Source organism: Solanum dulcamara, chromosome 6, assembly GCF_947179165.1.
Source record: "Solanum dulcamara chromosome 6, daSolDulc1.2, whole genome shotgun sequence".
Taxonomy (NCBI): Eukaryota; Viridiplantae; Streptophyta; class Magnoliopsida; order Solanales; family Solanaceae; genus Solanum; species Solanum dulcamara.
The window spans coordinates 13750899-13776486 of NC_077242.1; the positions used below are offsets into that span (position 1 = coordinate 13750899).

The 25588-nt window shown below is 35.7% G+C and overlaps 2 protein-coding genes across 4 annotated transcripts; one reads left to right on the top strand and one right to left on the bottom strand.

Annotated features, from left to right (window-relative positions):
• The first annotated feature begins 603 nt into the window (after positions 1 to 603).
• LOC129892164 (DExH-box ATP-dependent RNA helicase DExH6-like) lies at positions 604 to 20667 on the top strand. 3 transcript variants are annotated; one of them, XR_008767276.1, is made up of 16 exons: positions 604 to 956; positions 1751 to 1841; positions 1994 to 2306; positions 2455 to 2529; positions 2802 to 2846; positions 2943 to 3033; positions 3134 to 3192; positions 4220 to 4381; positions 16227 to 16279; positions 16576 to 16609; positions 16721 to 16810; positions 16910 to 17914; positions 18236 to 19333; positions 19530 to 19811; positions 19921 to 20085; positions 20383 to 20667. XR_008767276.1 is itself a non-coding variant. In XM_055967721.1 (15 exons), exons 1-15 carry the CDS (start codon positions 806 to 808, stop codon positions 19990 to 19992), a joined length of 3621 nt encoding a protein of 1206 aa, XP_055823696.1. In that variant the 5' UTR covers positions 604 to 805; the 3' UTR covers positions 19993 to 20290. The 3 variants fall into 3 exon arrangements, 2 of the variants coding, with proteins under 2 accessions (XP_055823696.1, XP_055823697.1); XM_055967721.1 differs by lacking the exon at positions 20383 to 20667 and having other exon boundaries at positions 19921 to 20290; XM_055967722.1 differs by lacking the exons at positions 604 to 956; positions 20383 to 20667 and adding an exon at positions 1379 to 1447 and having other exon boundaries at positions 19921 to 20290.
• Positions 20668 to 21685: 1018 nt separating this feature from the next.
• LOC129892166 (F-box protein CPR1-like) lies at positions 21686 to 23649 on the bottom strand. Its single transcript, XM_055967723.1, has 2 exons — positions 22263 to 23649; positions 21686 to 21819 (listed from the first exon to the last, which is right to left on the bottom strand). The coding sequence occupies exons 1-2, from the start codon at positions 22737 to 22739 to the stop codon at positions 21784 to 21786; spliced, it is 513 nt and encodes a 170-aa protein (XP_055823698.1). The 5' UTR covers positions 22740 to 23649; the 3' UTR covers positions 21686 to 21783.
• Positions 23650 to 25588: the final 1939 nt, after the last annotated feature.

Sequence of the window (25588 nt, forward strand, 5' to 3'; positions counted from 1 at the left end):
CAGGTTGTTTCTATGACCCGTACAAAACTCTACAAGTCGTAATGTTGACCCGTAACTTCTGATGATCCTCTAGTAAAATAGTCATAACTTTTTACTCTGAACTCGAAATGAGGCAAATTTGTGGAATTGGAAAGAAGATTCAAAGTCCTTTAATTTGATAGGTAATGAACCACCTAATTTATTATATTCTAGGAGATATGATTGTTTGAAGTTGACCTAAGTAAAATCTTATATCGAAACTCAATCGGTAAGAAAACTTCCAACTCAAATACACTTCAAGCACTAAAGAATCAGTCATAACAATTACATTACAATTAAAATTATTGGATTCGAACCTATACGCATACAAAGAATAATTAAGATCTTAGTATAGAAATTTTCAGGTGTTACAGCCTCCGAATTCATGGCATGACAAAACTATACATTCCATAATTACATTTTCTTTTAATAGTTGTTAAATAGCGTGTTTATTATTTTTTCATAGATAGTCAACAGAACACACAAGCATAATAAAAAGAAAAAAAAGGATTAAATAGGTTATGCTCATTTATTTTCTCAAGATAATAAATTATATATGTTTCTAATTACTTCATAACCCTTTGCCTTTTCTTTTGATACTGAGTAATTTTTATGGGATTTTCCTCTTTTTAAGTGGTATATAAATGGTTTCACGAGAAGAGCAGAAGGGCAAAGAGGAAACTTAAGCAGCGCCGCGAAGAGGAAGATAAATAGAATACCAAGGGACATTGCAGAATATCCCTTTTTCTACTTTTTGATTATAGGAAAAAAACCAAGATTGAGTGAAATGGCTTCAACAGCTCCATCATCATCATCTGGGTTTGGGAAGAAGAGGCAGAAGAAAGGCCAAAAACAACATGAGGTTACCAATGTTGCAGAATCTACTCGGATTCGGGTTGCCCAAGTTCTTGAACAGTTCCGTGCTTCTAATGATGAAGGTATTTTGAATTGGAAAAGTACCATTTTTGCAGTTATTTGATAAACCCCATTCACTTGCCCTTGTTTAGTTGTTCTTCCCGAAAAAATATTAATACTTTATTGGTTGTAGGTTAATGTATCATGTTTTATTGCTAAATGTGGTACTTTGGAAGCCGAATTTTGATAAAAAGGAATATTTTATGGTTAAAGATTGCAAAATGTTTTGCACATGCATAAAGATTGTAAAGTGTTGTGTACAAACTATGTTTTGATGCATAAAGATTGTAAAATGTTTTGGAAGAATTGAGTGGGGTTGTCTCTATGAATCTTAAACGTCAATATTATTACGTTTGGACTCATTTCTTTCGTACACTCATTAATTTGTAAACGACAACTTAGGACTTTTTCAGTTTTCTGCTATAGCTTAAAACAACTTAATGATGTGAATAGCTCTATACAGAAGAGACACGAATACAAACTGAATTGGGGTAAGAGGAATGTACACGATCAGGTAGAATGCGCTTTTAGTGGCCTATTCTAATCTTTGCAAAAGTGTTATGCTTTTCTTTGTCAACTATTACAGTAATTACGATTTACGTTCAGTATGGATTCTTTACTATTGTATTTGCTTTTCATACTTGAATTTTTATATGTATTACTTGAGCTGAGGATCTATTAGAAATAATCTCTCTACCTTCTCAAGGTAGGGGTAAGGCTGTCTACACACCATCCTCCCCAAACGTTACTTGTGGGATTACACTTGCTATGTTGTTGTTGTATGCAAAATGTTATGGATATCTATTTGTTGACGCAGTGTACACATTTGAATCAAACCTTTCAAATCGCGATAGAGCTGCAGTTCACATGTTATGCCGGAAAATGGGAATGAAATCAAAAAGTTCTGGGTACGTGTAGTAAGTTTCTGCACTATAACATGTTACTTGCATTTTTCCATAACATCTTATAGTAATGTGCCATTATAATGTTCTGGCTGCTAAATAGACAGGGTAAACTTGTTCCTTTTCTGACTTAAGATGATGGGCCTGTCTTATCTTAGGCGTGGGGATCAACGTCATATATCTGTTTTCAAGATTAAACAGAATATGGGCACACTGAAAGGAAAGGATGTGCTAAGTTGTTTTAAATTTTCGGAGGAGGCAAAATATGCTCTACATGATTTATTTACGCGATATCCACCTGATGATGGGGAGACAAGTGAACAAGTAGTTGGGAAACACAGTAAGAAATTTGATAAATTACAAGGAAAGAAGGATGATATGTTCTGTAAACCTGTGATGAGCATGTCTGAAATTGCAAAAAGGGTGGAGTCATTTGCGTCAAGAATAGAGAAAACCCCAAACCTGAGACAGGTTTTGTTTCAATCTTCTATTTAGAACTGACAAATATTATATACTGTTGCTCTTGATTTAGGTTTGTTGCACCTTAGCTTTGTAATATGCTTTCAGAAAAAATAGAACAACAAAAGAATTAGTAATGGCTTGTTGGTTTTACTTGCAGATCACATTACAAAGGTCTAAGCTTCCAATTGCTTCCTTCAAGGATGCGATTACATCAACTATAGAATCTAATCAGGTGACCATTATATAGCATCACAGTATGCCCTGACTATGCCTTTGTACTTTTGCTTCTCCAATCTCTATCAACCAATGCTGCCGTCATTATGGTCTAACTGAGAAAGGCCCTTGAGATGAGATAAAGGCTTGTTTTCATTTGTCAAGACTGCGCTTCTTACCCTCAAAAAGAGAACATATTGGCACTGCTTGTATCATATTTTGGTTTAATGCCTGCTACGGGTTTGGATGCTTGGTAGATCTCATCTTGGCTGGATTATTTTCCATGTGCAGGTGGTCTTGATCTCTGGTGAAACTGGATGCGGTAAAACTACACAGGTTATAACTTCAAACCTTTATTTAGTCTGTTTTTTTTAGAATTTCTCAAAGAATATGTAGTGTTTCTAGATATAACTATACTTCCCTCTGATTCAGGTCCCCCAATTTATTTTAGATCATATGTGGGGTAAAGGCGAAACATGTAAAATTGTATGTACTCAGCCACGACGAATTTCTGCCACATCAGGTTGGCACCTTATTCCGCACTCTGAAGGATTCATTTCTTTTCATGTGGAATATGGTAATCAGTTCATAATTGTTCTGAGTATTGCTTGTCCAATGTGCAGTTTCTGAGAGAATTTCTGCTGAAAGAGGCGAAAGTGTTGGGGATACGGTTGGTTACAAGGTACTACAATGTTTCTAATATAGTTATTTCTTTTTCATTTAGCTGGATCACTTTTTCCTTTGACCAAGATATAAGTAAATTGGGTTTGGCAACTGTCTTTTGTGAATGACATTTGTACTCCTTCCCTTTACCAATATTTATTTTATTCTTTTGGTATTGGGACTAAACATTTTGACCCAGTAATTTTTTTCCTTGTTCCTTTCTTTTACTTACTCAAAAAAAGATTTCAAGACCTCTTTGCTCAATATACCCTAGACCCCACTTGTGGGATTTCACTGGGTATGTTGTTGTTGTTGTTGTTCTGCTCAATATCAAGCTGAAAACAATAAATGAGAACATGTTCAGACTTTCAAACTTGATATCCATATCAAGAACTTCTACAAGAGTCAGATAATTAAGTGCAAAAAAGGATGAAAACTCAACGTGAATTAAATGGAATAATTTTTTTTGATGAGGTAAGGTTTAAATCATATAGAATAAATTATGACGATTAGCAGTATCAAATAGGAAAAACTGCTAATCCTACCCATGTTGTAAATGGATAACCTACCCAATCCATTTGAAATCCAATCGGAGGTTTCCTCTTTATTAAAAAGGATTTGTGATGGTAGAGTTCATTTTCTGAAATTCTTTCCTTTCTAAAGTGGAGGGTCAGATAAAACTTTATTTGCGAGGTCTTACTTATCTATGAATTATCACATGATTATCAAGAAGTTTTCCTAAACATAAATCAGGGGTGCACAACAGGGGAGGGATCTCACTGCAGTTTTCTCACTAGTCACAAAAAGTTTTTAATCAGCAGATGATTTTATCTCTGTGCGTGTTTAATGACTCCCCGAATAGGGCTTATGTGGTGCTTAGTTTGTGATGAGTACTTCCAATGCCTACATTGTCACTGCACCCCCTCCCCTCCCCCCCAAAAAAAGAAAAGAAAAAAAAAACAATCGAAAAAAGACTTCTTGCCTCTTTACCATTCTTCACATGTAAAATTATGTACGGCCTTTAATTACTGAGTTGTGAATTCCAGATACGGCTGGAAAGCAGAGGTGGGAGGCAGTCATCAATCATGTTTTGTACCAATGGGATTCTACTGAGGGTCCTGGTTACCAACAGAAGTGCCAGCTTCAACAAGGAGGCTACCGGGAAAATGGGCAAGGATACCATTTCTGATATAACCCACATCATTGTGGTACTTATCATTTCAATCTTTAATTAATGTTCTTACATATACTCTGAATCATTTTATACTTTAATTACTGCTCCGCATATGCTTTGACCTCTTCTTGTGAGCTGATAATCGACTGCTTTTATGAATTCACTGCATCATCCACTATCTCTCTTAACTCTACTGTGTTGTTGCAATTAAGAATGAGGTGAAGATTTAATTAACACACTTCTTTAAGATGTACAAGAGGGCCTCTTAACTCATTGGTCATCTAGAGATCATGTCATGAAAGTATTAGTTTTGCATCTAGGATAACTTAGATGCGGATGGAGAAATGGAAATATTTCATAGGATTCGATTCATTTAGTAATGAACAAAACTAATAGGATTGATTATGTATCTGAACTGAATCACTACACAAATAAGAACTTGAAACAATGAAAAAAGAATGTTATGGGGCTTCCCTGTCGAGAAGAATGGTGCAAAATCTTGTTTATGTTTCTATGCTACATAAGCTTTGTTGCTCTTTAAATTTATGGAGGGGTTTTGCTGATACATAGAACGGAATTATATTCGATTTTATGCAGTATAAGCATTCACGGCCAAAGTTATTGCTATCTTTTGAGGAGCATGTGGAGCTTTCTCCTTTAGGCTGGTCATCATTATGCTTAGCAGTTTTTCTTTTTCATAAAAAGATCTAAATGCAACATCATATAAATGGACCTTTTATCATTATATTGGAATCCAATTTTGAGTTGTAAATTTGAGTTTGCCGAATGATTTCTATTGAGGGGTTTTGCCTTTTCTCCCCTTTTAGAAATCGAGGGTTTTATCAGAATCAACATACATCTTTAAGCCCTGCGTTTAACTGTCAATAGTTAAATACAATTACTATACTTGCATCTGAGAAAGACAACATGGTGAAGTATAAAGTCAACAAGTTTATCTGTTCCGATGATGATAACATAAAAATAAGTCAACAAGTTTATCTGTTTCGATGATGATAACATAACAATCTTGGAATACCGTAGGATTCTCTACACAATATTTCATAGTTCTTTGCTCTTGAGTCATGAGTTTGCATTTCCATGCATCTTCACAATGTTATCTTTTAGGGTAATTACAAATAAATAAACAAGAACATACCTAGTATAATTCCATGAGTGGGGTCTGTGGAGGGTAGAGTGTACACAAACCTTACTCCTACCTCTTGGAGGAAGAGAGATTGCTTACGAAAGACCCCCAACTCAAGTAACATGTATCAAAGAATATATAGAATAAAAGAAGACGTAACAAATAATAGAGGAAGCATTACATAACATTCATAAAAAAGAACAACAAAATAATGCGGTAACAAAGCATAAGAAACAATCGGTAGTAACAGAAATCGAAGGACAAGAAATAGGTACGTTGCACCAAACTACTACCAACCCTATCCCGTAGAAAAACGAGAAAATGCTCAATTAGTTACCAACTCTACTCTAATTCGCGACCTCCCTTTCGTACACCATATCCTATTTAATCATCTCTCCCCAATACTTCTTTGGCCTACCTCTACCTTTTCTAAGATCCACTCATGCTAATCTCTCACACCTTTCATTGGGGCATGTATGCATCTCCTTCTCACACGTCTGAACTATCTCAGCCTCGTTTCCCTCATCTATTCCACCACGGAGGCCACTCCCATCTTGTCCCGAATATTTTCACTTCTAATCTTATCTCTCCTAGTATGCTGATATATCCACCTCAACATTCTCATTTTTGCAACTCTCATCTTTTGAATACGAGAGTTCTTGATTGGCTAATACTCTTCCCCATACAACATAGTCTGTCTAATCACCACTCTATAGAACTTATCTCTAAGTTTTAGTGGTACATTCTTATTACACAGGACTTCAGAAGCGAACCTCTATTTTGTCTAACCCGTACCTACACGATGCGTAACATCATCGTCTATTTCTCAATTTCCTTGAATTAAAAAGCTAAGATACTTGAAACTTCCTTTTTTTAGGGGATGGCCTTGTATCAAGCTTCACTTCCATGCCAACCTCATGAGTTACATCACTGAACCTGCACTCTAAGTATTCAGTTTTGGTCCTGCTCAATGCTACCAAGTTTGTCATACCCAAATTAGGGATGCAACTGACACCTGGTGCCATACTTGACCCTAAGCAAACCCTTGTTGGACAACTATGCTACCAGCATAATACCAACCACAAAATCAAGAAAAACAATATGTATATCTCAGCTTAAAAATAAGCCCTTGAACAGTCTCCTGTCAATATAATTTGCAATAGATTCAGCTAATCCAAGCAATTCATATATAATAGAAACTAAATCTTGTGTGGGCCATCGAGGTCACCATGATATCTATAATCAAGTAATGTTATGTGGGCCATTGAGGCCACCATGATATTAGAAACATATAAATTGAACACATATAATCATATACAATCAAGGCAAACATGCCATTATGCTAAAAGGGAAAAACAACGAGGCCAGCACAACCGACAGTGGACATCTACACAACCCAAAGTTTATAAGCCTCTAAGAGTAAAATACCTGGCCGGGAAAGGGCCCTACATACCCATCAGTTGAACATGACAAAACACTAGCAAACCTCTAGATCTGGCAACTCTGAAAGAAGGGGAGCTAGCCAATTTGCTAAAATTTGGCTACACTACTAAGGAGACCTTTATACTTGTCTATTGGGACCTACAGACAAGAATGCAGTGCCCCTAGGCAATGGGGCATCAGTACGAAACATTGTATCGATTATGAAAGACAATATAATAACTGAGTAGGTACCATAATATACTGAAAGTAATAAAGTAAAGAATAAGGTGAGCATACTGACCTACTACTGAATCTAAGCATACCAAATATAATCAAACCACAACCTAACCTGTTAAATTTGACAAGATTCTAAATGAATTAATGTGAAGATTTGGTAGGAAGATAATTCTTTGGTACAAAAAGTCAAGGTAGTATCTTTGTAGGTAAAAGTTTGGTAAACGATAAAATGGTTTCACAAGTTAAACTTTGAGATTTTTGACATATAGTGATGTCATGGATGACATCAAGAACAAGAATTCATTCCTATAAATAGGTAACTCTTGATTCATTTGAAACAAACCTCTCACTTGCCTTCTCATATTCTTAGGCTAGTGTTTTGAGAAGTGAGAAGTGGAAAAAAGCGACGGGGGCTCGCTTCACAGAAGCGAGAAGCGAAGCGCACGTTTTCCCCCAGAAAAAGCACTATTTAGTATAAAAATAAAAAATAGAAAACATGCATAGATAAATAATTAAGAACTCAGAAGAGGTAACATATTAAGCAAATCATTCAATTCTTAGATGAAAAAGTAAATAGATAGTCAATAATCCTCATAAGTAACAACATATAAAGCAAATGCATAATCAAAACACAAAGAGAGCAAAATTCTATTCTTTAACAAGATCCTCAAACTCTTGAAGTGCCATCAACAAGGGTTCTACTTGGTCCTCATCTTCTTCCTCATCGGAGGACTCATCAACAACAGTTCTACTTCTATTTGAACTTGAACTTGGAACCTGTAGCTACTTTTTCCTTGCCCCTTAAAGTACTCCCCCTAAAACCATAATATTCTCCTCCACATCACTCGCCGTAGCAACATCACCATAAGCGATACTTTCTCCTTCATATACTTCTTTATCTTCATGATTTTGGGGTGCTCCGGTTAACCATTCATTTGCATCATCAATATTATCCAACAAAATTGGATCAATGGTATTGCGAGCATTGTAGCGACGCACCAATGTTCTATTATATTTGATGAACACTAGATCATTGAGGCCTCCCCAGACCCCACGTTGTGGGATTACACTGGGTTGTTGTAGATCATTGAGGCATTTTAACTCAAACCTATTTCTCTTTTTAGTATGAATCTACACAGAATTCTTTGACAGTAATTAATGGGAGGACTTTGGACAATTAAGATACCATTTAATTTAGTAATAATGTAATATATGTTCTCACATGTTCATACACACTCCAATTTCTCTCGCAACCGGATGAGCTACAAGTTAAACTTTGCACTTATAGCAAATTATTGTAAGTTAGGACATTATGACCATATTGCATCCACCATTCAACTGTAGAAGAATTATTTTAAAAGTTAATATGTAATAACTTAAAAGTTAAAGCTCTAACAGTTAAATGTTGAAATGCTCACCTGGTGACTTTAAGGTTCTTGCTCTAATGGCTGATTCAATTCCAAGTAGCCCATCAGCTTTCATGTACACACCAAGCTCCTCCCCTATTTTGTCTTGCAAAGTTTTATCTGGGATCATCCTCTCAACACATGCATGATATCTCAACCACACTTCTTCGGTTAAAGTCTTTATCTCATTATTTTTACAGTAGAGCCCCGGGTTAAAAATATGTCTAGCTGCATGTAAAGGTTGATGAAGTTGATTTGTCCACCTTACATCAATGATTTTGAAAATATTCATATATTTTCTGTCATCATAATTGAATGCCTTTTCAATACTTTCTTTGGCCCTATCCATGGCTTCATAAATGTAGCTCATTGGTGGTTTTTTCTCTCCATCTACCATACGAAGTACATTAACTAAAGGACCACCAACTCTAAGTGCTTGAACAGTGTCATTCCAAAAATATGGACCAATGATATGTCTCGCAACTTCTTTCCCAAGAGTTTCCTTTTCATAGACACTCTCATTCCATTCAGTGGACATAAACAAGGTTCTCAGATTTTTCTTTTGCATGTAAAAACTATGCAATGTCAAAAAAGCTGTTGAGAATCTTATCTTGGCAGATTTTACCAAGTTTCTTTGCTTTGTGTATCTCCTCATCATATTCAACAACACTGCTCTTTGATTGATATAAGAATGTATCTTAATAGCCTTACCAAAAACTGTTCAAAAACATTAATAGTTAATAAGTAAAGAAAACTAACATGAAGTTTAAAAAAGAACATTAAATATCCAGACTCAAGTTCACCTGTAAAATGCGGGGCCTCGCCTCTTTGAAAATGTCACCAAACATCAAGTTGATACAGTGAGTAGCACAAGGAGTCCAGAAAATATGCAGGAACACTCCCTTCAACATGTTATCCGCTTTTTTGTTCTCACTTGCATTATCAGTCACAACTTGTACCACATTTTCCTTGCCTATTTTCAAGATAGTCTTCTCAAACAAGTTAAACATCTTATTAGAATTAGTGGAAGAGTCACTAGCATCATGAGATTCAAGGAACAAACTCCCTTTTGGAGAATTCACCAAGACATTGATGATCATTTTCCCATTTCTTGCTGTCCATTTATCCATCATAATGGAACAACCATACGTTTTCCATTGAACCTTATGATCTTCTACAATTTTGTTTGTCTTTTCCACCTCTTTTTTTAAACAAGGAACTCTTACCTCATGATAGGTTGGGGGCTTCATTCCAGGGCCATATTGGCCTACTGCCTCAATGAATTCACCAAAACTTTCGGTGTAGTTAACACAATTGAAAGGCAACCATGCATCATACATCCACCTAGCAAAAACAGATACAATACGATCCCATAAAATCTACCTAGAAGCCTCTAAATCAATAGGTCCACCTTTTCTCTTTTCATTTGGATTTTGCAAGAATTAAAGATTAAGGAGGACCTTTGACATTACTGTGGATGACCCACTTCCACTAGGTGAAGGTTTCGTTTTTGAGGGAGGCCCCATTGGCATAGTCACTTCAACTTCATCATCCATTTCATCTTCATCAACAAGATTAACCATGGATGCTGTATGATTTATTTGAGTTTTGAAGCTCTTTTTTTTCCGTAAAATACTCTTTTATTTCTTCCTTCACACTATTCAGGACGTTTGGACACACTTTTACTTTTTTATAACCACCAATAAGATGCTTTTTGTGACGAAATATTTCGCCATTATATGTCATATCACAAAAAACACATTTGATTTTTGTGTTACTTTCCATGGTAGTTCCATATGCCCAAACTAGATTCCTTTTTTGTGCCATTAAGAAAATACAACTTACTGTCTTACTACAAAGAAAAAATAGAACAATAATTCAATCACACAAGTCAAAACAATAATAAAGCAGTTGACAGCTGGCAGCAAAATTAATAGAGCTGTTGGTAGCAAAATTAAAAAATAATAATAGAGCAGCAGTTGACTAGCATCAGTTGACTGTGAAAAAAAAATAGAGCATATGCTCAAGCTTAACAGAACAGAGGTCACCCAAATATTGAGAACCCAAATCAGGAAAAAAAATAGAGGGGCCAAAATAGAACTAAGGTCACGCAGAAGAGAAACAAAAACTTGAAAAAAAAACCTTTATCTTCGCAGCAGTCGCGCAAAACTGTAGAAGAGAAATAGAAAAAAAAGAACAGAAGAAGAGAAAAAGAGATGAAGAGAAGAAGAGAAGAACAAGAACTAACCCGGTCGAAGAAGTCGAACTGTTGAAGAAGTCGCAACAACTTTTTTCTCGCTTCTCAGAGGGAAATAATTGGAACAATTAATTGTAAGTAAGTTTTACAGATTTTTTTTTTAAAAAACCCTAGTTTTGCTTTTTCCAATTAAGCGAACTTTTTTCTCGCTTCTATAAGAAGCGCGCTTTCGCTTCTCCCATGAAGCGCACACTTTTCTGAAATCGCTTCACTTCATGGCATTGAAACGCTAGGTGCTCGCCTCGCCTCGCTTCACGCTTAAAGCGACGCTTCGGCGTTTTTTCACAACATTGTCTTAGGCATTTCTAAAATACATTAGAAGAAGTAGAGAATTGAGAGCGATTCTCTTAGATGTATTTGAGATTCTCCCCTATCTTTTCTAATATAAAGGCAGTTCTCTGGTGGACGTAGGATTATTTTGATCCGAACAACGTTAAATATTGTTGTTCTTCCTTGTTCTTCATATTTTTTCGTTTTCGCTAACAATTGGTATCAGAGCCAAGGTTCTGTCTGAGTATGCTCTAGCGTTGCAGTACAGTCTGAATTTCGACATCAGGAAAGAATTACTTTGGTTTTCTACATTTCCAAATACTTGAAGAACAAATAAAAATGAGTTTCATAAAGTTTGAAATTGATAAATTTAGTGGGTGCAACAACTTCAATATCTGAAAAATCTAGATGATGGCAATACTGCTGAGGGAAGGTTCAATTCATGCTATTGACGGAAAGTACCACGTTACCACATCGGTTTCTGACAAGGCGAAGATGGAAGGAGATGCATTGAGTGTAATCCAACTGTCTCTTGCACCTAACGTGCTTTATGAAGTGAGTATAAGTACCGATGAGACAACCAAACAGTTATGGGAAAGGCTAGAAGGGCTTTACCAGCATCGGTCGATTACAACAAGGATGTACAACGTCTTCACACATTTAAGATGGAGTCAGGTACTTTGTTGCAAGACTATCTAGATGCGTTCAATAAACTTGTGATGGACTTACAGACTGTCGAATTAAAAAGAATGAGGAGACGTTGTATGTGATTTGCTATTTTCATTAACTTCAAAATATCATGATATTGAGAATTTAATGATGTATAGCAAGGAACCAATCACTCTTGAGCAAGTGCGGCAAACACTTAACTCTTATGATGTGTGAAGGCATTTTGAAGGAGACAAAGATGACGAAGCTAGTGGGCTCTTTGTGAGAGGCCGTACTAGCCAATAAGGAAGGAGCAAATCAAAGCACAGATCAAAGTCTCGTGTGAACAAGAAGAATGCGGAGTGTTGGAGCTGTCACAGGAACAGACACTTTGAACGAGATTGTCCTATGTCAAAGTCCAATGAAAAGGCGAGTGCATCCATTGTTGAGTAGGTATGTAATTTTGATGATGAATATATACTAACAACATCAAGCAATAGTGGAGTCTATGACGACAAATGGTGTTAAACTCTGGTTGTACTCTGCATATGACATTCTGAAGAGATTGGTTCAGCAATTATGAGACAAGTGGAGGAACCATAGTAATGGGCAATAATGCGACTTGTAAAATAGTTGGCATTAGTTTAGTTCGGGTTCGCTGCCATGATGAAATCGTGATGACTATTACAGTCCTACTAATCTGAAGAAGAAGGGTACTTTGGATAAACAAAGCTACAAGTACATGAGCGAAAGAGGTACTATGAAAGTGACTAATAGGTCTTTAATTGTTATGTTGCCAAATCAACATAAAATGCTAAGCAACTAAGTACAAAGCCCTCAAGGCATTGACCATGCAACAAGCTATTAGTAGCTAACCGAGCGATGACAATTTATGCGAGAAAATTCTTTTGTCGTTTTTAACATGTGGCAGCAGTTAAACAAGACTAATCCCGACAAGGAATTCTCACAGTTTATACATATATATGACTCCAGTAGCCAACTCCAGCGACAACTATTTTCTTCAAGTACTATAGTGATAAAAAATAGGTTGTATTAACTATCCGGCGAAGAAACTTGCCAAAAAGGTTTAGTCTTAACATACCTTTTCCTGTTGAATTTATGTTGAATATTACTTTTACTCGCACCCCTACGACACTACAACAAAGGGTAACAATCAACAAATAAGGATAAGAATTTCTACGATAATTGACCATCGGTATGGATTTTTATCGTAAATTACTATCTACTGTCTAGGGCTTAAGGTAGTTATAAACCGATAAAAGATGGTTCTTACCTCATTACACATACTTGAAAACTTCCACGGAGCTACGTCACACAATCTATAGAGAAAACTATACCAAAATGATGAGCTCGCGACGTAGAGCAATTTTCGTTAAAGATTTAAGATAAGATAATCAACATATTAGGATGATTTAAGGGTATTATGCTTTGTTTTTTTGGGTTTTCTACATAAAAGTATGAGAAAATAAGTGAAGAAGACGATTTATATAATTACAATCGACCCAGGGCCCACTATCCGCCTCTGTTTCGCTGTCTCACGAAAATGCAAATATCTTTCTATTCCGAAGTTTGGATGAACATTTTTAGATTTCAGGGTTTGTCTCCAAACTTCCAAGCTAGGGTTAACTCTGCTGTGTGTCTCATCAATCAATACTCCTTCCGTTTAAAAAAAGAATGACCTACTTTCGTTTTTAGTCTGTTTAAAAAAATGACCTCTTTCCTGTTTTGACAACACTTTAATTTCAACTTTTCATGTGGCATGTTTAAGGCCACTTGATTAAAGGACATTTTGATACATTTGACATAACTTTAATTTAGGACCACAAGATTGTAAAGTCTTTTTTATTTTCTTAAACTCCGTGTCAAGTCAAACTAGACCCTTTTTTTTGAAATGGAGGGAGTATGTCATTTGCGCATATACCATGGCGCTTCAACTTAGATATGATGTGTCAATTCATCCATCACCAAGGTAAATAGAAATGAACTTAGAGATAACCCCTGGTGCAATCCCATCATGATTGGAAAGTGCTCTGAGTCTCCCCTCGCTATCCTCACTCAAGCCTTGGCTCCATCGTAAATGTCCTTAATCATCCTAATGTATGCCATCGATGCACCTTTAGCTTTAAGCATCTCAATAGAATCTCCATTGGGACTTTGTCGTATATTTTTTCTAGGTCAATGAACACCATATGCAAGTTCCTTTTCCTCCCCCTATTCCGCTCCACCAATCTCTTCACAATCTAAATGACTTATTTAGTAGATCGCCTCGGCATGAAACGAAATTGGTTATCGAAAATAGACACATAGCCCTCCTTACCCTTATCCGCACCACTTTCACCCAATTTTTCATAATATGGCATAGCAACTTAAAACCAATGTAGTTGTTTCAATTTTGATACCGCCTTTGTTCGTGAATAATCATTCTACTCCACCTCAATTCTTTGGGCATTTTGTTGTCTTAAAAATGAACATTAAACAACTCAATTAGTCGCTTCAAACCTGCCTAGTCTCTGATCTTCCAAAATTCCACCGTGGTGCGTTAGCTCTTCCTTTGCTCATCCTATGAATAACATCCTTAACCTCTTCAACCTTTATATGCTTACAATACCCCAAATCCTAATGACTCTCGGTGTGCTCTAAGTCATCCTTCACAATGTCCTTGACCCTGTCTTCGTTCAAGAGTTTATGGAAGTATGTTTGTCATCTTCATCTAATGAGTGCCTCTTCCACCACTATGTTGCCTTTCTCATCACTTCACTTGGTCTAGGTCTCGAGCCTTCCGCTCTCTCACCTTGGCTAGCCTCTATCCTTTGGTTTCACATACAAATGGTTGAAAGCTTTTGTTTTTGCTGCCGTCACTACTAATTTCGCCTCCTTCCTCACCATCTTATACCTTTCCCTATTCATCCACTTTTCCTTGTCGCCCTTGCTCTCCACCAACTTTGCGTAAGCAACCTTCTTTGCTTCCACTTTCCCTTGGACTTCTCCATTGCACAGCCAATCTCTTCGATTTCCTCCAAAGTTACCTCTTGAGACCCTTAACAACTCCCGCTGCTTCCTTGATGCAACTGGCTATCCTAACCTACATATTGTTCGCATCCCCACTACTCCCCCAAGCCCCGATCACCGTTTTCCCCCTCATCTCCCGAGCTTTGACAATAGTCAAGTCAGTGTTGTCAAGGCACGCCTAATCCCTGAAGTGAGGCTCAAAACATGTTGAACGCTTCACCTCGCTTTAATGTGTGCTTCAATGTCGTCATCAAGGTTCTAAGACATACTATTCCTTACCATTGAGCCCCTTCCGAAAAGGCGAAACTAAACAATTGATATTTCACTTTGTTGTAATTTTTTTTCAATTTCTTTGTTCATATATCTGTCAGTCATGTTTTTTTTTTGTATTTCTTTTTCCCTCTGTGCCTTTTTTACATTAAAGCCCACACTTTATTTGCGTTTTGTGCTTAAAGCCCCAGAACTTAGAGCTTTTTGGTGCTATTTGCTTTTGATAACATTGAGTAAAGCCACCCCATTTGATCCTTGGCTGGTCGCACATAACCCTCCTCTTTCTCTTAATCTCCAAATCCATTGTTGAGTTGATTTGGGTTATAAGATTCTCACTCGGAATAACCTTGCATTCCTTATAAAAACCTTTATCTGTTTATCACCCTTCCTAAGGAGTTAGTATTCGATGTGAGTCTTTGCCAATGAACTACGGAAGGTCACCAAGTGTTCCTCCTCCTTGGGGGAACTCGAGTTAACTACCATCAACTCAAAAGCTTTTGGAGATCCAAAAGTGAGGCTCCTCCTTTGTTTCAATCCCCAAAACCATAACTTTCTTTCAGGGTAATATGACTCCTCCTAATGTTTGCAGTTTTTTTCGAGATAATTTTGAGGTAAAAACCACAAGTTTCTAGATTCATTATTGATAGATGTATAGATCAATGACATCAAAGAATTACTTGAGTGTTTGGTTTCTAATGGAGTCTTTGATTCTCAGAGAAAGTCTAAATGGTCAAATATTGCAGTTCTCATTTTGCAATATGTCATTGTGAATTAAATCATATCCTGAATATTACTCAAGATTACATGTAGGAAACCATAATCCAAGTGCAAGCTCTAGATTTGTGGGAGTAATATTTTTATTTCTTCCCTCTTTTTATTTGTCTCTGGTGTTTTCCTTATGAAGTTATGATGTTCATATTTCTCTTTCTTCTTTTTCCTTCTATCACAATTCTCCGCAACAATATTTTTAATTATCATTTATTTACTTTTTTACTTGGCTCTTTGATTTAAGTTTGTATCTCACAAGTCTGGCTTCAATCTGTGTGGCGTTTGTTTTGTTGCTTTCAAAGTTCATTTGTAATGTTATCCTTTGTTACTTCTACTTGTAGAGATGCTTAAATTTTATAAATTTGACATACATTCTCAGCTTTGCTTCTTCCTTGTTTTACTGCCTTACAAACTTCAAATTTCACAGGACGAAATTCATGAGAGGGATCGCTACTCCGATTTCATGCTCGCTATTCTCAGGTGCATTGGTTTAATCTATTTTATTAGTTACATAGATACGTGGATAATGAGTTTGCTTATCATGAATGATCTTTCTGACAGGAGTTGGAATCATAATGTGCTACTTTTTGGCTTGCCAACTGGCCAAGTCAATTAACCTCATTTCTGTAGCTTACTTATGCAAACCTGTCTAGATTATAGAAATTTGCTTGTCGTTTTCATTCAAGAAAACATAAAAAGGTGTCACTACTTTATTTCTTTTAATTTAAACAACTGTGAAACAGCAAATGTTCAAGTTGATCTTTCTTTACTTGTAGGGACTTGCTTCCTTCTTATCCAAATTTACGTTTGGTAAGACTTCTCATTTAGCTTTTGTATTGCAATAAACAGTGCCTCTTTTTCTTGTTTCTATTCAGTAATATGCATGTGGTTTTATAATCAATTAAATGAGCCTCCTAACAGGTTCTGATGAGTGCTACACTGGATGCTGAACGTTTTTCAAAATACTTCGGTGGCTGCCCAGTTATCCGAGTCCCTGGATTTACTTATCCTGTAAAACCTTTCTCCTAGTTCCTATATGCAGATTTATCTCTTTGTTGATTTATGATGTGAGTTTTTGAAGTATTTACACCCCCTCTACACCTATGTCAGGTAAAAACATTCTATCTTGAGGATGTACTTTCTATTGTTAAGTCAACTGAAAATAATCACCTTGACTCCACCTCAACCAGTGTCATGTCTGAGGAATCAATATTAACAGAGGAGTACAAAGTTGCCTTAGATGAAGCAATTAATCTGGCTTTTTCAGATGATGATCTGGATCCCCTTTTAGATCTAATATCTTCTGATGGGGGACCAAAAGTCTTCAATTATCAGCATTCTTTGAGTGGAGTGACACCATTGATGGTGTTTGCTGGAAAAGGCTGCATAGGTGACATTTGCATGCTCCTCTCTTTTGGTGCTGATTGCCATTTACGTGCTAATGATGGGAAAACTGCTCTAGATTGGGCTGAGCAGGAGAATCAGACAGAAGCTGCTGAAATAATTAAGAAACACGTGGAGAAATCATCTTCCAGCTGTGAGGAGCAGCAACATTTACTTGACAAATACCTATCAACAGTTGACCCTGAACTGATTGATGATGTCCTTATTGAACAATTATTAAGAAAAATATGCATAGACTCGGAGGACGGGGCCATCCTTGTTTTCCTTCCTGGTTGGGAGGACATTAACAGAACAAGAGAGAGATTGAAAGCAAGCCACTTTTTCAATGATCAGTCTAAGTTTTCAGTAATCCCTCTCCATTCTATGGTTCCATCTGTCGAGCAAAAGAAGGTTTTTAGACGCCCTCCTCCAGGCTGCCGCAAAATCGTTCTTTCAACTAATATTGCTGAAACTGCCATTACCATTGATGATGTTGTTTATGTAATAGACAGTGGACGAATGAAAGAAAAAAGTTATGATCCTTATAATAATGTATCAACTCTTCAATCTTCATGGGTCTCAAAAGCAAGTGCAAAGCAAAGAGAAGGGCGTGCTGGGCGGTGCCAGCCAGGGATTTGTTATCATCTTTATTCAAAACTTCGAGCAGCTTCATTGCCTGATTTCCAGGTTCCTGAGATTAAGAGGATTCCTATTGAGGAACTATGTCTGCAGGTGATTCATTATTCTTCCTTGTCATTTGGGAATATGATTTTTAAACTGGAAATATTTGCATGATGATTAAGTGAAATAACTTTTACCAGTTCTAATAAAAAAGATGATTAGGTGAAATATGTTGAGATATTTATTGGTAGTTGAAAACATTAGCTTGGGATGGAAGGAGGTGAAGAAACTTGTAATAATGAAAATAAAAAGAAATTCAGTAGGCTTTTGAAAATTATCCTAGTTTTGTTAAGCAAATCTACTTACAGTGAATGTCAACCATTAAGCAACAGAGATTGCTGTAAAGCAGTTTGAATACTTATTATTTGGCAGGTCAAGCTGCTTAACCCTGATTGCAAGATAGAAGAATTCCTGCAGAAGACACTTGACCCTCCTGTTTACGAGACCATACGTAATGCAATCATTGTTCTTCAAGATATTGGGGCGTTATCATTTGATGAGAAACTTACAGAGCTTGGAGAAAGGCTAGGATCTTTACCAGTTCATCCACTTACAAGCAAAATGCTTTTAATTGCCATCTTATTGAACTGCCTTGACCCAGCATTGACTTTGGCTTGCGCTTCTGACTATAGAGATCCATTTACCCTACCCATGTTGCCAAATGAGAAGAAGAGAGCTGCAGCTGCAAAAGCCGAGTTAGCCTCATGGTATGGTGGAAGAAGTGATCAATTAGCAGTTGTGGCTGCGTTTGAGGGCTGGAAAAGTGCGAAAGAAATTGGTCAAGAATCGAGGTTTTGTTCTATGTACTTTGTATCATCAAGCACTATGCATATGCTATCAGGAATGCGTAAACAACTTCAATCTGAACTTTTGAGGAATGGGTTTATTCCAGGAGATGGATCTTCCTGTAACCTTAACACACAGGATCCAGGCATACTACATGCTATTCTTCTTGCTGGTTTGTACCCTATGGTTGGAAGACTGCTCCCGCCACTGAAAGGTGGTAAGAGGGCTGTCATAGAGACTGCAGGTGGTGATAAAGTTCGATTAAGCCCTCATTCTACTAACTTCAAGCTTTCATTCCAAAAATTCTATGATCAACCATTAATTGTATATGATGAGATAACTCGTGGTGATGGAGGTCTGCATATTAAGAATTGTAGTGTCATTGGGCCACTCCCACTGTTGTTGCTGGCAACAGAGATTGTAGTGGCTCCTGGAAATGAAGATGATGATGATGGCAATGATGATGATGAAAGTGATTACGAAGATGGTGATGAGGACAATGGCGAGGAAGATAATATTAAAGCAGATCTGTCAGAAGCCCATCAAGGAGAGAAAATTATGTCTTCTCCTGATAATATAGTTAAGGTCGTTGTTGATAGATGGATTCCTTTTGAGTCAACAGCTCTTGATGTTGCTCAAATTTACTGCCTGAGAGAGAGATTAACTGCAGCAATTTTATTCAAGGTAATTTTTTCTGTTACGCATTGTTTTAAAGAGAACCTTTCCTATGTCTCCCCTCCAACCCCCAAGCAAAAGGAGAAGAAAGAAAGAAAAAAACAACGCAATGTAATTAGGGTATCATAGTGCTGTTGCTATGTCAAGATAGTATTGATATACGTGGCTTTTGGTTGGTCTAATGTGTAAGTGAATGTCATTACAGGTCACACATCCTGGGAAAGTTCTTCCTGAGGTTCTTGCAGCCTCTATAAATGCAATGGCTTGCATCTTGTCGTACAATGGGATGTCAGGAATCTCATTGCCGCTGGAGCCTGTGGACTCGCTTACTACAATGGTTAGTGCTACTGAGATTGGTCAGTCTGATCCTGGGTGGAATAACAGACTGGATATGAATCCCAACATTTCTCCCAATTCATTTGGGTACAATGCCCGGCATCAGCACCGCAATATGCATCATCAAAGAGGCAGCATTCATATATCAAAGGTGAGACAAAACTGGAATCAATCATCAAATTATGTTGTCCAAAATACTTGTTTTATTTGGGTTGAATTTGTTCAAAGCTCTGTATCTCAAAGAGTCTCTATCTGTACAGGGATCATTTGCGCATGGAGGAACCATGCAAAGAGGTCATTCTAAGCGGAAGCGTGGAAATGGACCTTATTAAAGCAAAGTTTAAACAGATTTATCCACGCATTAACAGAGGTTTTTCTCACAGAAGCAACAGCAAGAATCTTCCCTTTTTTGTTACTCCAAGAAGGTAAAGTAAGTAAACATATAGGGGGTGTTGTATGTGTGCTGTAGGGGAATCAAAATGAGGTTTGCTACATCAAAGGGAAGATAGATGAATGCTGTAGTTTTTGTTGTATGATACAAAATCAGAATGTCTCAGAAGGCTCTTGACTATAGTCCGAGCATTTGACTGTTCATAAATAGAACAAAGAAATGCATGTTTAAAAGAAAAAGTTGTCAAAAGATGTCCTTTCTATCTCCTATTTCCCTTGATCTAGAGTATAAATATATTGCGTGACCATCCTCTCTTATGCTACATTTACAGAGAGGCAAACATGGTGGCGGACTTTCTAGCACACTATGGAAAAACTTGAGGTTTACATGAAATAGTTGGACCAAAATATTGTTTTTCTTGGAACTATATAGCTTTACATGCTTTATTTGAATTTTGTGATGATTACGTGATTACAGTACAGAACATTTCAGCTGTATATGTTGTGTATAGGTATGTATATATATTATATGTGTAGCGTATGTATATTCTATGTATATTTCATATAATACATATACTATATATACACTGTACATATTTTGTAAACTAGATTGTGAAATGGTATTTCATAGGGTCCAAAAACCTGTAATACCCTTTTTTTTGAACGTATAAGGGGGGAAAAAAACACTCTTGCATCATTAGTCGCTTTTCAACATTTAGTTGAATTTGGCTTCTGAACCTGGTAAACTAAATTGGCGCAAGCTACCAAGCTCTTCTTACCCCTTCACCACTCTCTATCACTGGCCCTTGACATTAGTTAGCTTGCACTTTCATTGTTTGCCCTTTTGAGTTTCCATCCATTTGCTGTCTCCTTCGCTACTGTGAAATTTTCCAGGTTTAGTCTGACTGTAGCTTCAACCTATCTTATATATATTTGGCCGCAGCGGCCAACGACAGAAGCTCGGGACGGAGGAGGAAGTCTCATGTACGGTTTGACTATCTAAGTGCCACATACAAAATTATAAGGGTTCCAAACATCTTCATCCTTTTACAAATTCTTGGGCCAAAATACAAAAACTCGTCAAAGATACAAGGCAACTCACTAAATAAATGTTAAAAGTAACGTCTTTTATTTTCCTCCTCACCTTTTTAGCCTTTAAGATGATATGTAAAAAAAAAAAAAGGAAAGGTGATTGTAAAAGAAGAATTTAATTAATTTCATATGAACTTCAAGTGTTCATAATACAATGCAGCGTATACTATTTTTCAAAGGCGCGCGCATTCTCGATAGGATCTTTGAGTTCAATTAATCAAATCCATTGCTTTCGACTCGAATCATATATGCATGCATGCACCAAAAGATATCTAAAATATATACAAAAATTAAGACAACTTTCATTTTCAACTCATTGATTTTAAATTCTAAATTTGTCTCCATTATATATTATTAACATGGAAATAATATCAACAACAACAATATGCCAAGTTTGATCGATCTTGCAAGTGGTGTTGGAGGATCAGGCGTGATGTACGCAAAACTTATCTTTACCTTGTGTAAGAGGTAGAGAGATTGTTTTCAATTATAAGCTACAATATCAATTGACTGAAACTAAACTCTCCTTATAAACAACTATTTCCAGCCTGCCTCTTTTCCCATAAAATCCAAGTGTCTTCGCCTGTTGATTTGAAGGATCATAAATCACCAATTGTCCAGAGCTATTTTCCAAAATGAGCTCACCATTTTTCCAAAACCCTAAAGGCCTTTCCACCCTAGAAACAGGACCAATTCTTTGTAATTTAGTCCAACAATTTTCATCAACTCCCAATTCACTAATCACCCATATATCATAATACTTCTCTACTTCTTTTAAACAATAAACAATAAGTGAAATTGATTCTTTAAATGGTACAATCACCCAAACACTCCTCATTTCTCTCTCTCCAAAAATTCCAATATTTGATGGCAATTTTGTATTTTGAAAAATCTCTTCACTCATGTTAAATGAAAGTATCACTTCATGATTTTCACCATCTTGAGCTAACCAACAAAAAATCTCATTTTTATACACCATACTCCATGAGGTATTACCATACTTTATTTTAGATGGAACAATCTCTTTATACTTTCTCCAAGAATTTGTATTCAAAGAGTATATCTCAACTTGATAAACAAAAGCACGATCAATCGAGAGACAAAATAAAATTTGTATTACCTTATAATCGTTTTTCTTCGAATCAAACCCTAATCCAAAATCACTCCCACGTACTGTCGATCCAACAAGACGTTGAATTTGTGATTGAGGCAATATTTTGTAGTCTCTAATTGAAGGATTCCATAAAACAATATTATCTGGATAACCACATAAACAAACAATGCCGTTACATGAACCTATAAGTCTTACGTGACCAAATTTGTCATTGAAGTATTCTGGAAAATCTTGATTGATGAAAACATCAAATGTATCATTTTGTGACAATGAGAGGATCCTTTTATTTGTAATATTTCCCCGACGACTAATTAGCAAACTGAGATAATTTTGTTTGCTACTTAGGTTATGCAAATGCTTCGAGATGAAATTAGGGTTCTTGATGAGAGAATACCAGAATTTGCAAACACACTTGAACCTAATCAAAGAAGTTACAGGCAATCTTGTCAAAATCTCGAAAATTACATCTTCAGATAGATTCATTACACTTTAATACTCGTTTTTTTTTCCTCTCCTTTTTTCGCGATTTTTTTTGGTTTTTTTTTTTTTTTCCTTTTACAAATGGTATGTAAGAAAAGGAACAGAAATAAGAGAATCTAAAGTAGTCCACAAATGTAGCTTCCTTTCTGAAATGTGAGATTAAATTTAATGTTTGAAGTTCCTCATTTCTTGGAATATATGAAGCAATTTCCCATATTTGTTCAAAATTCAACCACCATTATTTATTATGGATGATGTGTAATGGAAAATTGGTTCATTTTTGAGATGACATGATCTTTTTAATTCTAAATATATAATTACTTCAAATTAATTAAAAAGTGCTTATGCTATTAATTAAAAGGGGGGAAAGACAATAAATGGGACTTTTTTTTTCTTTTGCTACTAAAACAAGCAGTGCCATAACATCAATCTTTAAGTCGTTTAATTTTATGTAGGAATAAAAATTGATAATTAGAAAGTAGACAAAATTCTCTCCTTCTCATATATAGGGTTTAGTTTCCTATTTATTTATTTATTCTAAGGAGAAAACAACAAATTTCCCCTCACAAACCCTATTATATATATATATATATATATATGAGCTTCATTTTTTCAAAAGAAAACACATATAATACCAAACTCTATTATGCTGCAGGTGCCACTTTTGCTCCATCATCGTCGTCGTCGTCAATATCGAACTGTTTATTCAAACGGAAGCTAATTACAAGCCTTGCTTCTATCCCATAGGGACGAAAAGCCAATATGTTTCCGCTCACCATTTTTAAAAAAAAAAACAAGATTCAAAACTTGAAAGAGTGAGAATTTTGGAAATTAAACCCTAGTTGTAAGCTAGTGATGAGAGATCGATGATACTAGCTAGCTCCTCTTGTCCTATTATTTATAGCATTAAAAGTGGCAATCACAGAAAATACCGACCCAATAATTCCATGCATAGAGAGCTGTCATCTTTATTAGTGAATCTTTTTACTTTAATTTTTGAGATTTGCTTTTGCAAAATGAGTTGATGAAGTACACAAATTGTTGAGGGAATGGAATGACATGAGGCAAACTCATGGTTTTCACAATCCACACGTGCTTATTCCCTTTCATGCACACTCTTTAATTTGCCACATAGGAAAATATAGTCCAAGTTAGTCTAAAAGCCAAACACATGCAAGTGGAGGTTCATTGTGTAATAAGTATATGTGTTTATGCTATCAAATGCAAATGAGATATACATATCAGGATATCAAACATGATAATCTCACCTAAAAGTGTCATAAAATACATATCTGATCTGGAAGATATTTTAGTGATAAATTGAACTTACAAGTCTTATTGATATATTAGTTTCTAGCTTCCTCTCCTTGTCTTTAATTTTTGTTTATTAGAATTCATCCACTCAAGCTTTCACCTCCCATGGTGGTAGAATTTTTGGACTCGATCTCTATCTTGTGTATTATTTAAGCAAGAGAATACAAAATGGAGATCAAACCTTATCTCTAGCTACAAGGGGATAAGGGATGACAATGGGGTGATGCAGGTGAGCGGGCGGTTGTGAGGCAGGTTAAAATATTGTGTTTTTGAATTGATGTTTATGAATTTGATATTGTGAATCCTCCTTGTTGTTCTTCCAGATCTCTATGTTGGCCATTTAAATTGATTCTATCACTATTTCTGTTTTCTGAAGAAAAAATATCTACTAAATCGCCCCGATTAGTTAATCTAAGATTGAAAATTGAAAAAATTGGTGCACATCTTTCTTTAATAATGTGGAATGCAAATATATATATATATATAAGTAGTACATATTTGTTAGGAAAATTTTCGCATATAGTCACTCAAAAATACTTTAATTATGCTCCATAACTATAGTTTGCTAATTACAATTCCTAGGTATAGTTATATCATCGTTTGTATAATTCACGCAACATTTGTATACGTTTGTATAATTCGCTATACAATTCGCATTTTTTGTATAACGTTTGTATATTTCTCTATGGAATTCATGCACAACGTTTGTATAATTCGCTATACAATTTGTAGTGTTTGTATATTTCGCTATATATATAATTCGATTCGCGCACAATGTTTATATAAATTACGTGAATTATACAAAACTCAATTGTATAATCGCGCAAATTATACAAAACTCAAATTGTAATTACAGCTAGATGTTTGCCTCGATCCATAATTAATTCAAACTATAATTATGTTAGCTAATTAACTAGTATATGTTTATTTATTCGCATAATTTCCCTATTTGTTTGTTATACTGTAATTGATTTTATGTTACAAAAGTTTCAACATTTTTTTTCTAACATATTAAGCTTAAAACAAAAATATAGTTCAGAACAAAATAAATGGTGGAAAGGTCGTTAAAGAATTTTTTTTTATTCAAGATGAATTTATGTGGAGTATGTCTATATAAAGCGTAGCGAGATGGATTGAAAATAGATTTTTTTTTACTATATATGGGATGGATAGAAACCTTTTGCAATTTTGCAGGATTTTTGACCCACCCTCACCTATTTGCCCATCCCTAAAAGAGATGCAAAAAGTCATTTACATTACCCAATGTACTTTGTGTATCATCGAAACTTCATTTAGTCCAATAACTCTATGAGATAACCCATATAATAATGTGATCTATTATGATATATTAATTCATTCCTGTCGTAAATAATGTATTCTATGGTTCATTCAAAAAATCTGGAGACAGAAACTTTCAAGCTAAATTGCCAATAATTAGAAGCAAGTAATAGGGGTGTGCATTATTTGGATTAAACTAAAAAATTAAATCAAATTAAATCGAGTTTAATTTGGATAATTTTTTTGGTTTAGTTTTGGAT